Here is an 18,050-nt window from a genome sequence, read left to right as displayed (position 1 = left end):
TTTTTCTTTTAGCTATTGATATACAAACTTTCCCTGGAAAAATACTACATAACATATGAAAATCAGACTTCTATTATAAAGTCCATTATTTAATGCTGCTTATTTGACTGTTAAAAGGACAAAGATATCTTAAGACATTGGTTTATAAAGCCAATGGAGAGAAATATGAGACCATAGAGGAAAAACAGCTTATTTTTTTCACATTTCTAGTGCTTTCTATACTGCTAAGTTTTAGTTTCAGTTTATTTAATAAGATTTCTTTTCCTAAAGTTTAGCAAAATCTGTCATTCAGCTGTTTGATCATCTTTATTGAGGCCTAAACTTTTATAAAAACTTCAACTATTTACATGGAGAAAGCGTAATATAAAATCAAAGCAATATAAAAATCTTATAACATTTCAAGAATTAGGTATCAGATGAAACACTTATAATAAATCGTAAAGGCATGAAGGTTAATTATAGGTGCTCAAACATCTCCTTTTCCAATTTTAACTTCAAATATAAGAATTTTGAGTGTTCTGATATTCACAGTGAAATATAAACTCCAATTTATAGAAAGTAAAATACAACGGACCAAGCAACCATAGTTTAATTTTTTGTTACAATATTTAAACTTGTAGTTTCTCTAATATGTAGGGAAAACATAGAAAAACAACTTTAGAGTATTATCACCTAATATTTGATATGTCTTGACAGTGTGATAGGCACTGAATAATTAAATTCTATTCTTCCTGATATAAATCTGTACAATATGTGTGATTTTTGCTTTTAAAAGTATATCCTCAGTTTTGTCAGGTAAGATATTTAGCTTATCAAAGAAGTTTGTGCTTTGAAATATAAACAATTTCTTTAAATGGAAAGTTCTCTCATTAATTAAAAAATTCTAGTTTATTAGAAAAATATGTCATGCATGTTTCCCAAAACCCATCAGAGGGGATGTTTCATGGCAAATTCACTGATTCTGAGATGGGATTTCAGTTGCAAACCGAGTGAATTTTGATTCTGACTCCTCTTTGTTGAACAGCTTTGAACAAGAAGTTCCTCAACCTTTCTGACTCCTTCATCTGCAAATAGGCCTAGTAATACCTACCTAATAAAGTTAAATGTAAGCTGTACAATGACTAGCTAAAATAATGCTTAATGAACAAATCTGTTCATATCCTAAACAAATGCTCTCTTCTGAATGTCACTATGCATACTGGTCATGAGTGTGGGCTTTGGAGTTCCACAGTCTAGGTTTAAATTCTGGCTACATCACTTACTGGCTGTGTGATCTTAGTTATACTTAATATTTTGCTGTTTCCTCATGTGTAACTGAGGATTATAATACTACTTCCATCATAAGGATTACATGATTAATATAGATAAAGCACTTAAGACGATGTAGGGTACTTGGTAGGTGCTATGTTATAGAGCTATCATTTCCAGGTGTAACTTATTGATGTGGACAGTGCGAAGGAGCAAACACTGATAGCAGAGATTGTTCCAGTAAGACTTGAAAGGTCAATTCCATTTAGTCGGTATTAGAAGACAGCTGTCTCTTTCCAGCATGGAAGAAGCAACAAAGAGAAGCCAACAGGGGCTTGGCCAAGGAAACTCATCTGCTTTCCAGATTTTCATAGTGTTTTCAATTTTTCTGCTTAAACTGAATTTCCAGAACACCACATCAAAACATATTCAAAACTTAAAAAATGATTTGGGGATTGCCTGTTGTTTTAAATTTTCCACACCTTCTTTCCCCTTTATTAGTTTGGGTAATTAAGAATTGATTTAAACAGAAAGTCTGCTTGGAAGGCACAAGCAAGAATAAACAGTAAACAGGCTAGAGAATAAAAACTAAGTGATCATGTAATTCCACAGAGAAATAAGAACTGAATCCTGAAATACATGAAAAACCAGGAGATTGTTTTATGGACAAGAGTCACCGTAGTTAGAGTAGTGTGTTATCAGTCGCTTCGTTGGGTCCTACTCTTTGTGACCCTATGGACTGTAGCCCTCCAGGCTCCTCTGTCCATGGGATTCTCCAGGCAAGAATCCTGGAGTGGGTTGCCATTTCCTCCTCCAGGGGATCTTCCTGACCCAGGGATCGAACCTCTGTCTCATGTCTCCTGCACTGGCAGGTGGATTCTTTAACCACTAGCGCCACCTGGGAAGCCCAATAGTATCATATGACATTTACACTGAGCAGGTATTTATTTGATGGAGGAGCTTACTGTGACAAAGTGAGGGGCACACTTAAAAAAAAAAAATATTGGAGTATAGTTGCTTTACAATGTTGTGCCAATTTCTGCTGTAAAGTGGAGAGGCCTCAGTTTTAAAGGAAAAAATATATATCTATATGTTTCTCATCTGTAAAATGGGGATGATAACAGTACTTATAAAGTTATAATGATTGAATGAGATAAAGTATATTTACATGAAGTACATGCTTAGGACAGTGCCTGGTACACAGTGTCATTTAAGCATTAGTTGCTGCTGATGAACATAAAGTCTCTGCCTTCTGACTTGCAAGACATTCATAAATACTAGTTCCATTTAAAGTGCTCAATTTCAGTGACACTGCTATGAATTGTTAAAAATTGTTCTTGACCCAACAATGTTTATGGATAGCTGACAGATAAAATGGATTCTATGATAACAGCAATGACAAGGTTCTATTAGAGTAAGAGAGGTCTCCACCACAGCAATCAGAAATGAAAGTATCTGTTCTGCTTGAGAGTTTATTGCAAGATCTTAGAGAAAACACAAGTGTTATCAAATATTAAGGTTTATAATATGCTAATGGTGGGTTTCCCAGGTGGCACAGAGGTAGAATCCACCTGCCAAAGCAGGAGACCAGGAGATTCAGGAGATAGATGCAGGTTTGATCCCTAGGTCGGGAAGATCCACTGGAGTAGGAAATGGCAACTTATTCCAGTATTCTTGCCTGGAAAATCCCATGGAGAGAAGAGCCTGGTGGGCTTCAGTCCACGGGATTTCAGAGTCAGACACAATTAAGCACACACACAAAAAATGTATCTAATATATTGCTACATATATAATACTAGAATATAAATATGAATATATTTAACATTTTGATAGGTGTCCTAAAATGTGCAACAGGAAACAAAATTGAAAACTTAAGGCTGAGCCTGTAATAGTGGTAGAAACTGTTATTACTTTATTAATGGTACTGGAATTAGGAATCTTTTTTCTGATGTAAATTGAGCAGTAATACAACAAAGACAACATAGGTTAGGGGTTTCATGTCATTTTATTACAACTTATAGGACATCGCTTTACAGAAAAAGTCAAGGTTTATCTGTTGTTAGCAAACAGCTACTGGATACTCTTAGAAATTCAATATTATAATTAAGAAGAATCCCTTGTTGCCTTATAACTGGAAAGAAGTCAAGATGGGAAAGTTCTATTGGAAGAGAAAGCTGAGTGTACCCAGTCTTTCTGTCTAATGCCTCTTCTAGAAAGATAAATTCAAGCTTTTCTTCTAATTCAGATGTCTAATTAATGTAGTACAGAAATCTGAAGATAAGCTCTTAGAAGTTAGATATCAAGATTTATAGATATTTAGACATAAGCTAGGCCTATTAGATGCTAGGACACTTTTTAATCATTTGACTCAATTATTAAATTGTCACTGTAATATTAACAATTTTATTGTATTCTAATGCTCTTTAATAAACTTATGAGATAAATTCAAATAAGGTATGGAAAACTAGGAAGAAATCTGAATACACTAATAAATATATAAACATGCAGACTAATTCCTAGAGGATATGAGATTTAACTTGTTCAATTTAATCACAGAAAATGAAGTTTGGGGTTAGGGTTAAATTTGGCTACTTCTCTTGATTTGAGATTTTAATATCTTCTTACTTGATTTTCTACATTCACTGATCAATTTTCATTAATGGCCTAAGTGTCCAAAACTTTAGGGTCACAACTGTACCTCCTAGACACTGAAACACACTCACTCTCAATGTCCTTGCTGGGCAGCTCTGTTCTCCCATCCACCTTGCTTTGCCCTATCGTGTGGCTCTCTACAAACGCCCAGATGCCTCTTTCTCCCGACCCAACACTACACCATCTGAAATCTGCTTCTGACAACTTATCTATATATAAATCTAGGATCAAAAACAATTTACTGAGCATTATTGCAGGTTCAGCTGGGCTAGGCAGCAGAGTAAGAACCAGAGAAGACAGAGGATTTGTTATTTATCCTCTGCCATTAATTAAGAAAAGGATTCTGAGGTGACTTAAAGCAAAAGATAAGTATAAATTAAGACACTGAGAGATTAAGGCTGAGAGTAAGTAATAAAATGGAAAATTAACCACAGCTCTGGGTTTACAGGAGACAAAGGTAAAAAAGCATTATAGACCTTTTATTTTCTAGCAAAAAGAGCTTATTACTTTATGAACAGAAACAATTCTTATTTAAGACAAATTTACTGCATGGATCTTTGTATTGGGGAAGTTAACACAACAACCTCTTGGCTAAAATTTCACCTCACAATTATCTTATGATACTATTCTCTTTGTTTAATTGTGTTTCCTAATTAGAATTTAGGGCTTCCCAGGTGGTGCAGTGGTGAAGAATTTGCCTGTCAATAAAGGAATCACAGGTTCGATCCCTGGGTCGGGAAGACCCCCTTGAGGAGGAAATGGCAACCCACTCCAGTATCCTTGCTTGAAAAATCACACAGACAGAGGAGCCTGGAGGCGACGGTCCGCAGAGCAGCAGAGAATCGGAGATGACTGAGCACGCACGCACGCACGCACGCACGCACACACGCACTTAGAATATAACTTTCTTGAAGCTAGGGATCATGGGTGCTAATCTGTTCCCCCAGGAACTTGCACAGAGTGGGATTTCGACTGAATAAATGAATACCTGTGATAGTTCTCTGAACCATTTCTTATTTTGAGGGCATAATATTCAATCTCAACTCCAATAAATAACTTTTATAAAGTCAAACTTCAGAGGTGAGGGGCTTTATTGAGATCTAAATTCATTCAATGAAAAAGTGTGGAAAGCTTACAACAGAAAATATGAAGTGATAAAAAATTATGTATATTCATATAATTTTTAATAAATATGTTAAAAGTCCCAACTCTAAAAGTTAAGATCACAGGAGCTTAGAGAAGTAGTATCACTTTGTTTCCTAGGACCCAAAGAAAGCTTTAGACCCACAGTGTGATCATCTCATAGCCTAAAAGCAGGAAAAATGTACCTCTTCCTACCCCATCTCTTTTATAGCCACAGAAACCTGATAACCAGTCTACCAAGGATAAATCCTAGGTATCCACATGAACTTAGAATGAAATATTTTACTTGATTTCATTCTGACTTAAGTTATATAAACTGAACTGCTGCCTTGATTCATCATTTCATTGTCTTGATTTTTCTGACTACTAGACCCTCTTTTCTTTCTCAAGAAAAGACACTGTTTCTAAATCCACAGCCAATGGTTCAAGTCTTAAACTTTGGTTGCTTTACTCATTCTTTCCCCAATGTTGAATCACCTTTTTTTTTTCTTCATTCCCTATAAGGCAAAGAGGTGGAGTTTGGTTGTGGAGAAGAGGTAGTCTTAGAACCAATGACGACATTCTGTTTGCTCAGTTATCATCCAATGCCTTGATTTTCAGTTCCCTGCAACCAGATATGGAGAAGGCAATGGCACCCCACTCCAGTACTCTTGCATGGAAAATCCCATGGACGGAGGAACCTGGTGGGCTGCAGTCCATGGGGTCACTACGAGTTGGACACGACTGAGCGACTTCACTTTCACTTTTCACTTTCATGCATTGGAGGAGGAAATGGTAACCCACTTCAGTGTTCTTGCCTGGAGAGTCCCAGGGACGGGGGAGCCTGGTGGGCTGCTGTCTATGGGGTCACACAGAGTCGGACATGACTGAAGCGACTTAGCAGCAGCAGCAGCAGCAGCAACCAGATTATGCCTCCTGATTCAAATCTGTGCTCACCCTGCTCTACAGATCCCTACCTAGTGATGGTTCAACTGCTACTCCCTCCAAATCTAAGTTCTCCAGCTGAACTAGCTCTTCTTGAACCCATCGTGAACTCCAGTAATGAGCCTTCGTCCACAGCTGGCTTCCATCCTGTTCTCTCAAGCTTTACTCTAACATTAATCTACTATGCCTCAAGTCTGAGTCTACTTGACTTGCCTGTGTTAATCTGAATAAATTATTCAATAAAAATTGACATCTAACTTCTAAGATAGATGTTAAATGGTTTTGATTTGAAAATTTTTTCTTCTAAGAGCTCATTTCAATTTATGGTGTCAAATCAGAGGTGTCACTGTGGTTGGGAATCTCATAGGGGGGAGTGCTTACATTGAGTGATCATCATAAGGCTATAACAATAGTAAAAACAGCTCCATTATTAAGTGAAATGTGTCTTTCTATAATCCCTCTTATAAAAGACTTACAATAGTCAATCATGCTCTCATCTCTGCAGTAAAATACAAAATCTCTCATTAAGATCTTTTATAAAACCAATGGAAAAAGAAATGTTTCTTACAGAAAGACTTAATCCAACAAATTAATATGTCAGTTTTTCTGGGTTCTCCTCAACATGTTATTGTACTGATTTTAGCAGACGGTGATTTCCTGGCAGCCTTTGTTGAACGGAGCAATACAATGCCCAATCTCTGAGTGTCACAGATACAGGGCAGGAAGACCTGGATGCAGTCCATCTATACGGATATTGAAAAACCTCCTCCAAAGGTAATTCTGATGGGGTAATAAGGATCCTGTACTGTACAAAAAGAGTCTACAAAGATTAGTGAAAATTTTCTCCATTGCTGCATTCTGAACAACCTGATCTTGTTGTGACTGAGAAATATTAAGGAGCACATTCAGTCCTTAGTAGAAATGATCTATCAAGGATGGAAGTAATCACAAGTAACATCATACTTAATGATGAAAAAAAAGATTTCCCCTTAAGATCAGTAGCAAAAGGATGCCCACTCTAGTTACTTCTATATACCACGATACTGGTCAGGCCAATTAGGCAAAAAACAAACAAACATCTAAATTTTAAAGGAAGAAGTAAAGCTATTTTCATTCACAGGTTATATGATCTTGAACATAGAAAACCCTAAGGAATTCACTCACACACACACGCACACACACACACACACACACACTATTAGAATTAATAAATGAATTCAGTAAGGTTGTAGGATACAAGATGAAGACACAAAAATGAGTTGTTTCTATTTACTAGCAATAAACAATCTGAAAATAAAATTTGAAAAAAAAATTTCACTTTGAATAGTGAAAGTGTTAGTCACTCAGTCATGTCTGGTTCTTTGGGATGGCATGGACTATACTCTGCCAGGCTCCTCTGTCCATGGAATTCTCCAGAATACTGGAGTGAGATCAAACTCAGGTCTCCTGCATTGACAGGAGGATTCTTTACTGAGTTGCCAGGGAAGTTCCAAAAGGATTATGCTGGACTTCTACTTCACACAATGAAAAAAAACTAATTCAAGTGACAAAAACAAAAAGTAGATAAATTAGACTTCATCAGAATAAAACACTTCTGTACTTCAAAGGTCATCATTAAGAAATTGAAAATAAAACCCACAGAATGGGAGAAAATATTTCAAATCATGTACCTGATATCCACTGGAATCATGTATCCAGTATATATAAAGAACTCTTCTGACTCAACAGTAAAATGACAACATAATTAAAAAATGGACAAAATGTTTTAACTGACCATTTCTCAAAAAAAAAAAAAAAAATACAAATGGCCAATACCACATCGAAAGATGCTCAAAGTCATAAGTCATAGAGAAAAGCAAATAAAAGCTACAAGATACCATTTCACCCCAACTAGTACTGCAAAAATAAAAAGGACAGACAATATATGAGTGTTAGTAGGGATGGAGAAACTGGAACCCTCCTATATTGCTGGTGGGATTTTAAGTATGTGAGTGATGGCTAATGAGTATGGAATTTCTTTCGGGGTGACAAAATGTTCTAAATATTACATAGTGATGGTATAAACTGCTGAACTGTATACTTTAAAAATGAATTTTTTGGTATGCGAATTATATCTCAGTAAACCTCAGTAAATCTCAATTATGTCTCAATACAGATATGAGATTGTATCTGAAAATTTTTTAAAAGTTAAATATGGAAATAAGCAAAAGTAAGCTAATCACTAAATAAAAAGTAATGTTAGACTCACGATTGAGGATAAAGTAGAGACTTTCCCAGACTTATTTCAGACACTGCCTTATACTATTATGAGAAGACAGAAAGAATTTGCCTGCCAGTGCAGCAGACGCAGGTTTGATCCCTGGGTCAGGAAGATCTCCTGGGGAAGGAAATGGCAACCCACTCCAGTATTCTTGCCTGGAAAAATCCCATGGACAGAGGAATCTGGCAGGTTACTAAAGTCCATGGGGCTGCAAAAGAGTCAGAAATGATTTAGCAACTAAGCAACAACAACAAAGACGATAACTTAGTTTAATAACTTTTCTTTTTGATTGAGAAGACTATACGTTGAAGAATGAGTCACAGAGAGGCAGCCTTTTTGGTCAACCTGTGGTTTGGGTACACCAGCAGAGAGGAAACTGTATAAGAAACTCCAGGAACAAAAGGGGGTAATGTTGTTTAACGTGAAAGAACTGATTAGGCAGAATTCCCACACTAACCAATATTCAAATGGAGGGTAGGAAGAATGAATAAGTTTAATTGGTAACAGAGTTATTGTTAAGGGTTAAACTCTATAAAATAGTCAATTAACTGTGCAGGTATTCAAGACTTCACATGTTGTTATATGTTGTTCCCAAACGTGTGATGGGGGGAATAAAAGCTATGTTAGGCTCTTTATTTTCAAGCTGTTTCCAGATGATTTGGGCAAGATTTAGAGATCAAAGATAATTTAAAAACAAAACTAATTAGTAAAGATTAAATTGCAAAAGATACAAATATTATAGAAAAAAGGGTGGTTAATTGAGAATACTTTATGAAAAATCTGGTAAGGAGGAAAATTCTTTCACCTGGGAGGGGGAAATGGCATTAGCAAAAAAGAATAAGCATATACTAGGGTCCTTTATACTCATGTTTAATAAACAATGATTTAATTCCTAATAACCAGGAATTTCGGAGAAGACAATGGCAGCCCACTCCAGTTCTTGCCTGGAAAATCCCATGGACAGAGCAGCCTGCTAGGCTGCAGTCCTTGGCGTCGCTAAGAGTTGGACACGACTGAGTGGCTTCACTTTCCCTTTTCACTTTCATGCATTGGAGAAGGAAATGGCAACCCACTCCAGTGTTCTTGCCTGGGGAATCCCAGGGACGGGGGAGCCTGGTGGGCTGCCGTCTATGGGGTCGCACAGAGTCGGACACGACTGAAGCGACTTGGCAGCAGCAGCAGCAGCAGCAACCAGGAATTTTGTAATTTAACCCTCAAACTCTGCTTATGTAAAGTGGGTACTTACAGAGAAGGACACACATAAAGGATCTTACCCAACTTATAATTTGCCGGTATCGGAACTAGTAATCAAACCCAGGTCATCTTCATTCAAGTTTCGTGTTCTTCCACTACATTGAACTTGGAGGCCCGGGGTAGAGGCACAGAGAGATGAAACAATGGTAGTGATAAGAAATTAGACTAGAACTGAAAGTTGCTATTGGGAAAAATACAGCTGGAAAGAGATAATCCGATTGCACAGAAGGTGTTAAAGTGACGGAGAGGATAGATGAGGCAAGAGACAATAGGGAACCAATGATTCTGGAGGGCTTCCCTGGTGGCTCAGACAGTAAAGCGTCCACCTGCAAAGTGGGAGACCTGGGTTTTTGATCCCTGGGTTGGGAAGATCCCTTGGAAAAGGGAATGGCAACGCACTCCAGTTTACCTGCCTGGAGAATCCCATGGACAGAGGAGCCTAGTAGGCTACAGTCCATGGGGTTGCACAGAGTCAGACACGACTGAGCGACTTCACTTTCTTTCTTTCTATGATTCTGGAATGGTTCAGTAAAAAGGGGTTTAAATAATATCAACAATGATGTGGTATACAGGATGGAATGGAGAGAAAAGAGAGCCAGTAGAGAAATGGGTATGAGTGCAGTGATACTGCTGTGAAATGATGAATTAATAACAACAGGCACATAGAGGAAAAGACATGATCAATATTTCAGAGAGAAAAAAATAAACCTGACAAAATGTATTGGTTGGTTAGATATGGGACAAAAGGAGAACAGTTAATACAAAAATTAACAAATGGAGCCATTCTTTCAAACAGTTAGACCTCCTAATACGTATTAAAAATCATTTGAAAAAATAAAAAATAAAAATCATTTGAGTAGAAGGTAAAACAAATCGAACCTCAGCACAGAGGTAACTACTGTGAAGCTTAACAATCACATCTGCATATGAAACTCTCTCCTTTGGTATCTCATTTATTCTATTAGCCATAATTATTAAATATCTAGCATATAAAAATATTCTCCCCAGTATCTACATATGTGCATAATCACTGTTCATTACTTGTTATTTATTGTGCTTCAATTCCCTTCACATCCACTTCAACATACTTCTGGAGGTGTGTACCAGGAAAGATATTACACCCTCTTTGTCTTCATTCAGCTTTCCAGATCCAATGACTTTAAGTCATGGAGAATTTGTTTCCTTAACATCTGATGTGTGCTTGTCCCTTACTAGTCATCTACGTTCATAAAGCCTTTCACTGGATCTTTACTTAGACTCTTGCAACTAACTCCTAACATTACTGTCATCAACAGTCAATTAAAAGACAGTATCTATACTATATGCAAAGAATTAAACAAAATTGAATATAGGAGGCAAAAATAATATACTCTCTGGTTTCTCTCCAAGGTGCCTACAAAAATAGAAAAACTAAATTGTTTTCACATGAAACAACTAGAGAAATAAGATAGAGATCCCATACACAAGTTGTAATCATCCCATGCGTTAACATGCTACTGGTATCATGCATTCAGTCAATGCAGAAATTCAAGTTATATTACAAATGGCGATTTATTTTTACTGAATTATTTACATTTTAAAGTTTAAAGGTTTTAAAGAAGTGTTTTTGGCCTGAATTGTTTTGACACTGTAATGGCTCAATTTTTCTTTGTTTATAAACCAGTATTCTACCTCTGCTCAATTCTTGATTCCGTGCAGCCCATATTTTAGGTATTCCCATTGATCACATTAAGCAGATATGCTACCTATATCTGTTTACTTTGTTCTTTGTAGATAGAATATAAATGATGCTTCTTTAAAGTCATAGTTAACTGCATGTCACTAAAGGCAAAAACTAATTCTTTTAGTCCTGTTCCTTTTTCTTTTCAGTGTAAATCCAAATTATGCTCTAGGCAATTTTAAAAGATCAACTCTTAAGAGTAGACTGAGGTTGAGTGTCTGCACACAAGTAAGTCCACAAAATAGTCCTCCATCAGCTGCTGAAGGTCAGCTCAGGCTGCCTAGAGGCTAGAGAGCCCAGCATGGAACAATGGCAGGAAAATAGAGTTCCCTTCATTCCTTAATTCACATGCAAGTGAGGTGCCAATCAAGTGCTGACAAGCATGGAGAAACCAAAATCAAAAGTGGGTAGAGATACACTTTCAAAAGGAGCAGTTTTCACAGATTTCTAAGAGATGTTTTTAATGGTGGTTGTGAACATACCACTAATGATGTAGAAAAGGAAATAAAAGCAATAAGAAAAATACTAATTTTATATCAACTGAGAGGATGCAATAAGCTAATGAAATACATTTGCTAAAATTATTTAATGTGTTCTATAAAAATATCAATGATTTCACTTTGACTAAGAAAGAAATCTGAATGCAAATTGATGTATAGAGCACTGCAAACAGGGAAGGTGAGTTAAAATTTGAAACTGGGCACTGACAAGGAAGCTGACTCATTTCCAAATAAAAGAAAAATTTAAGCTGGCCTGATTTTGTCAAACTAACCATTATCTACAAAGACAAGAGCAACACACTCTGAAATGACTGAGTATGGAAGCAATGCAATCACTTTACAAAGCGGCTGGTGAAAGGGATGACAAAGCTTAAAAACTAGCAGTTTTTTAATGACACTTTATATCTAACAAACGAGTTTAAACTTTCAAAAACTAATACAAGGCAAATGTAAGCTGCATTAGTTGTAGATGTTTTTCTGAAAGAATTTGGTAAACTGTTGATTATGACTACTATTTCTATCTATGACATATAAAACAAAATTTATTAGAAATTGAAGGCTTTGACAATGAGGATTTAATAAGACTAACTTTGTATGTTATTGCTGTTTATTAGTGTTATTTTAAATACACAGAAAAAATAACATATGAGAGACACGTTATCTTTAAAATTATCAATTCATAAAATAAATAGTCCTTCCCTTTTACTTTAAAGACTGAATGCTAGGATTGCTACCAGAGCTGTCTTATCAATATCTATTTTTACTAGGATTGCAGAAAGTTTAGAGAATTAGAAACTTGAGATGTTACCATATGATGGGAATAAAGGAAGCAAAAAGCATATTTTTAGAATTATTTTTTTCACTGTTACTATTTACTACATAAAATGGACACTGGTTTTGAAAACGAATCTCTTAACTACCTCCTGGATTCTTCAGGTGAATTCTGCACTTCAAGATAGGGTATAATGATAAATTACGTTCTCAGTTTTGAAAAACAATTAGCAAAATATGAAAGCTCTACAACTATTTTGTACTTTATATTTAAAAGTAATTTTTCAGATATCTATTAATAGTACCTTTTTTTGTACCTTTAATTTTAAACTCTATTACACAGAATTTAATTTAATAAATGACAAGATATATTTTAGCACAGGTCCTGACTAGTAACTATTATTCAAACAATAAGCACTAAAAGTAATTACATGTAATGTTAAAACTGTACTAGCCACACAGTTCATATTTAAAAGAAATTTTCTTAAAATTCATGATCCAAGAAAGAATGTGAACTTGAATGAGGATGGTAGGAAAACAATCTCCATGCATTCAAACGTGATGCTACAAACTAGGGCCATTTCATCCATAAGGGGGGTGTATGCATGTGTATATGTGTGTGTGTATAGAGTCTTGAATCAGGGATACAATTTTATGATAATTTTTTTTACAAAATTAAACTCTACTGAAATCCAAATGATTTACTGTCTAATGTGTAAAATGTACTACTGAAACAAAAAACTAAACCATAATTTAAGATGCTCACAATTAACTTTTTTGTAAAGTTAATATTAAATATTTCAATCATGGTAAAACAATTTCATATAATACATTTATGTTGGAAAATACTGAGAGGCTGAATATTTGTCAACATTTTAAATACCATGAGTTTACTTCTAAGAATAACAGGGAGACCAGGAAAGAATGTGATTCAGCTTTAGGCAAAAACAAAAGGTTTAAACATATTTCAATTTTTTGTGTAATATCAACGCTATCTTTCAAAAGTTCTTGAAATTAAGTAGAAACACAATGGCCTTAAATGTATTAATCAAGCTTTGTCAAAAATTTATGTAAAACTAAGTTATTTGTTTAGAGGAATTCTTTTCAGTAAGTTACAAACTACTTTTTCTTTAGCTTCCACCATCTATACACCTTCTTTGCATACCCCTATCAAAGTTATTTGACAAAAAGTAGCAAATATCTGAGGCTGAGATAATCACCATTAATATTTTAAAACCTAAACAAGGTATATTACATTAAATAGACTTCTCAGTCCTGGTGTTGCCTGACAGATATGCGATGTGCCAGTGGTTATATTATATTCCTCCTCCCATGCATGCACCTCCTGCAGAGATAGCAGACTACAGAAGCTGACCCTTACTGAGACCATCTTGTCTCTCTGACAAAGCTCCTTTTTAACTTCTTACTTACTGGTTACTTCCTGTGATGGAGAAAAACTTTAGCTCAGCTTGTGATAATTTCACAGGCCCTGAGGACCCTGACCCTAATAGCCTCAAGGTCAGAAGTCAAGTCTTGTTCTGAAACATCTGTGTGCTTTATATTAAAGTGGAACAAAAGTGCAGAAATATCCACCAGTGTGTGACAAGAAGGACAGGCAAAATAAGACTGACACACAGGTCATCTGTTACTCTGGCGTCTTAAGTTCATTTTTAAAACTGTCCAAAATTCACTTAAATTCCTAATCTGATGTACAGATTTGATGTTAATTGTCTTAAGGTAAAATCAGGAAAATGTATGTTTCATGGAAGTTTTAAATTTGAACAGTCTTGCAGGCCTTCAGACATATTCGAAGCTATTCTATAAAGTCATGAAATGTCATGTCTTATGTAATTTAATGACTTACAGGAAAAAAACATAAGGTACATATATATCAGCTATAAATGCATTTATATATATCTGAATAGTTAAAAGAACTATTTGAAAGCCAACATTCACATTTTAAAAAGGACATCATAACTCGTATGTTAAGAGAGTGATCCTAAGATACCCATTTTGTAGTAAACAAATCCAGCAGAATTAAAAGCACTTGAATAAAATTTCTAAACATGAAATCAATTTAAGAAATGAATGATTTAAGTTATTTATAGATCTTAAGAGAGCACAGTATTTGTAAATTTAGGTCAGCTAAACTATTCTCAGGTGTCACCACTATTTTTATATCTAAGTCATGTAGGTAAGCAGTAAGGCGTGGGGAAGTTGAAAAGACCATGGAAATATAATTTCCCCGATGAAGAGCAATACATGGCAAAGTTTAGAAACATTAAAAATTAGACAACCAATGCTATGCTGGCTTTTAATGTCCACTTTAGGCTATATGGATTTAAAATTATCAAATGCACTTTATCAGACAAATCACTTTATTACGGCAATGGTCCTTTCCTGTGACATAAGGGGCAATGAACAGCAGCACATTTTTAGGACTGACATACGTCACTAATCATTCATACCTACACAAAGTGCGATCACTGCAATAGTGTGGTAGAAGAGACACCAAATTCAGAAGTCTTGATAATTTTTCTATTATGTACACATATCTTAACTGCAAGAATTGGATTATTTTGAAATGCAGAGATTTTTATGACCAAGCATGGAATTGCACTTAACAGTAGATTAATGGAATCTTTCTGATAGTTTTAATACTAATTATATAGATTTTGATCAAGTACTAATTTATAGAGATAGTATAGTCAGTTAAAGAGTCTCTAGAAATTTTAAACACTTTACAGATAACAGTGCTTCAATGATGTACATGTAAATAGGAATCACAAATATAAAATGTATGGAAAGTGGAGCTATAATGTAGAAATTAAAAAGTGAAATGTAAATAAGAAACAGGCAAAAAGTTGTCTGATTGGCACTGAAAAGCTCTGCACAATAAAGGTACACTTTTCAACAACATGAAATTCATTTCACCAATTACTTAATCTTCATCCTTTATAAAACAATTTCAAGTAACCATACCAAGAAAATGGGAGTGAAGGCGATAAATCTGTAAGGAGTCTGGAAATTAAAAACAAGAGTTAACTGTGCACTTACCAGTTCGACAAAAGCAAGTCCTCCATAGCTGTGAGCAACAAAAAATACCTTCTCAGCTGCAGACTGAGCTATGAAATGGTCCCACACATAGACTGCATGTTCTTCAGGAGAGCCATTTTCCTATAAGTAAAACAAACATCATGTATTACATACTGCATCTAATTATTATCATAGTAATCAAAAATTAAATTATATGCTTGCTTATGCAGCATAAGAAATATGATAGTGATAGCTCATTCCAAACAATAACAATACGAAAGAACAACAATGGAAATTCAAATTAGGGAATAAATTAGTATTAAGCTATTAGTAAATTACTGCTAAACTTAAGTGCTACTCTAAGCTTCTGAAAGAAAATATTTAAAATAGGCACATTTTGAAGGGAAATGGCTCATTCTGGGTTTATCTGAGATATTAAAATAGATCTAACTATATTAGAATTGCACGGCATAAAGTTATAGTGATCTTTTAAGGCAGTGTAACACTCAAGAAATATCAGATGCGTTTCTGTATTTATATCTGAAAATATTTAGAACATACATACATCTAAATTATTTGATTTTTAAAATTTTAGGTACCTCTGTAAATTGAAAATAAGGAGAAAATTAACAACAAATATTTTCAACTGACATTGTTAAAAACACTTTTCCTGAAATAATTTTCCATATATATTTTATTTCCAGAACTGGGAGGATTTCTGAACGTAGAAACCTGGGACTTTTTATATTTCTCTGAAGTTTCTGGTGTGCTTTAGTCACTCAGTCCTGTCTGACTCTGTGACCCCATGGACTGCAGCATGTTCCTCTGTCCGTGGGAATTATCCAGGCAAGAACGCTGGAGTGGGTTGCCATGCCGTCATCCAGGGGCTCTTCCCAACCCAAGGATTGAACCTGGGCCTCCTGCATGGCAGGCAGATTCTTTACCATCTGAGCCACCAGGCAAATCCAATAAATATATGAATGTTGCTTTAATTTCAAAAGTTCTACAATAACTTCACTTTATTGTGTTTACTTCTATAGCAAACACAACTTGTGGTTAAACCTAAAATTCAGATAATGTGGTAAACAAAGAACTAAAAATATACAAACCAATAAAACTAAGACATCATGAAAATATTGTGTAAGAAAAATTCTTGGGATGCTTTAACACCAAAGATTGATTCCCTAAGAATGTCATAATACTAGATGATGAACACATTGATTCACCTTTTCCATCTCAGAAATTTTAAAATATTATATTAGGGTCCCAATGAATGCTTTCACTTGCTCCATAAAAGCTATTATTCCCCATGTCTATCTCCACCCTAGATTTCTCTCCAGAGCTCCAGACCCAAGGTCATTTCCTTATGAATGCCCCACAGATACTTCAAGCTCAACCAATTCAACACTTTGTTAAAAATATCCTCTCCAAACCTGTGTCACTATCTTTACTCCCCACCTCCCGCTGAAATCTGAGCATCATCTTCTATTTCTCTCTCTCAAACTCCACATAAAATCAGTAATTAAAAACCTTTTGATTCTATCCCCAACCTTCTCTTAAAGCCACACTTCTCTCCATTCCCATTTCCTCTGGCTGAGCCCAAGCTCATCCTTTCACAAATGGATGACTACAATAATCGCCAGTCCAGCTTCCCTGACTCTAGGATTATCCTAGAGGGTACTACCCATTTAAACACCCTCTCCTAACTGTAGTGAAAACAACCTTTCAAAAGACGCTAATACAGACATGTCGCCATTTGCTCACTCATTGCTTAGAATTCTCCGAAGTCTTTTCATTGTCCTCAGGACCAAGTTCAAACTCAGAATGACACTAAGGCCTTACAGGATATGACTTCTGCCCTGATATCTATGTGCAAAATACGATGATCTAAAAGATACCCTTTCTCCCCACGAGAGAATAGAAAGAACACTCTCTGTGTTCCAACTGCAGGGAACGTCCTGTAATATGCTAATTGTGCCATACCTTTCTTATTTCTGGGCCTCTTTTGTTATTATTGTTTGGAAAGTGACCCATATGCTCTGCCTTTGCTTAACCCATCACCTTCACGTGCATAATTCCTACGGGTCTTCAGAACTCAAACTAACATAATTGCATCTGGCCCCATCACTTCATGGCAAACAGAAGGGGAAAGGGTGGAAACAGTGACAAATTTCTTCTTCTTGGGCTCTAAAATCACTGTGGATGGTGCCTGCAGACATGAAATTAGAATACAATTGCTTCTTGGCAGGAAAGCTATAACAAACCTAGACAGTGTGTTAAAAAGCAAAGACACTGCTTTGCTGACAAAGGTCCATAGAGTTAAGGCTATGGTCTTCCAGTAGTCACATATAGTTGTGACAGCTGGACGATAAAGAAGTCAGAGCACTGAACAACAGGTGCTTTTGAACTGTGGTGCTGGAGAGTCCCGTGGACAGCAAGGAGATCAAACCAGTCAACCTTAAAGGAAATTAGCCCTGAATACTCATTGGAAAGACGGATGCTGAAGCTGAAGCTCCAATATTTTGGCCACCTGATGCGACGA

General features: G+C 35.7%; 1 protein-coding gene across 10 annotated transcripts in view; it reads right to left on the bottom strand.

Moving 5' to 3' along the window:
• FAM172A (family with sequence similarity 172 member A) overlaps positions 1-18,050 on the bottom strand; it is a 395,725-nt gene that overhangs the window by 165,901 nt on the left and 211,774 nt on the right. For all 10 annotated transcript variants that reach the window (XM_043464656.1, XM_043464666.1, XM_043464665.1 and 7 more), the window contains one exon: positions 15,530-15,649. In XM_043464656.1, the coding sequence (XP_043320591.1) occupies positions 15,530-15,649 (120 nt within the window). The remainder of the gene's footprint in view (positions 1-15,529; positions 15,650-18,050) is intronic.

This window comes from Cervus canadensis, chromosome 4 (genome assembly GCF_019320065.1).
Source record: "Cervus canadensis isolate Bull #8, Minnesota chromosome 4, ASM1932006v1, whole genome shotgun sequence".
Taxonomy (NCBI): Eukaryota; Metazoa; Chordata; class Mammalia; order Artiodactyla; family Cervidae; genus Cervus; species Cervus canadensis.
The sequence above is the reverse complement of the archived record's forward strand: the minus strand, read 5'-3'. Positions and strand labels throughout refer to the sequence as shown.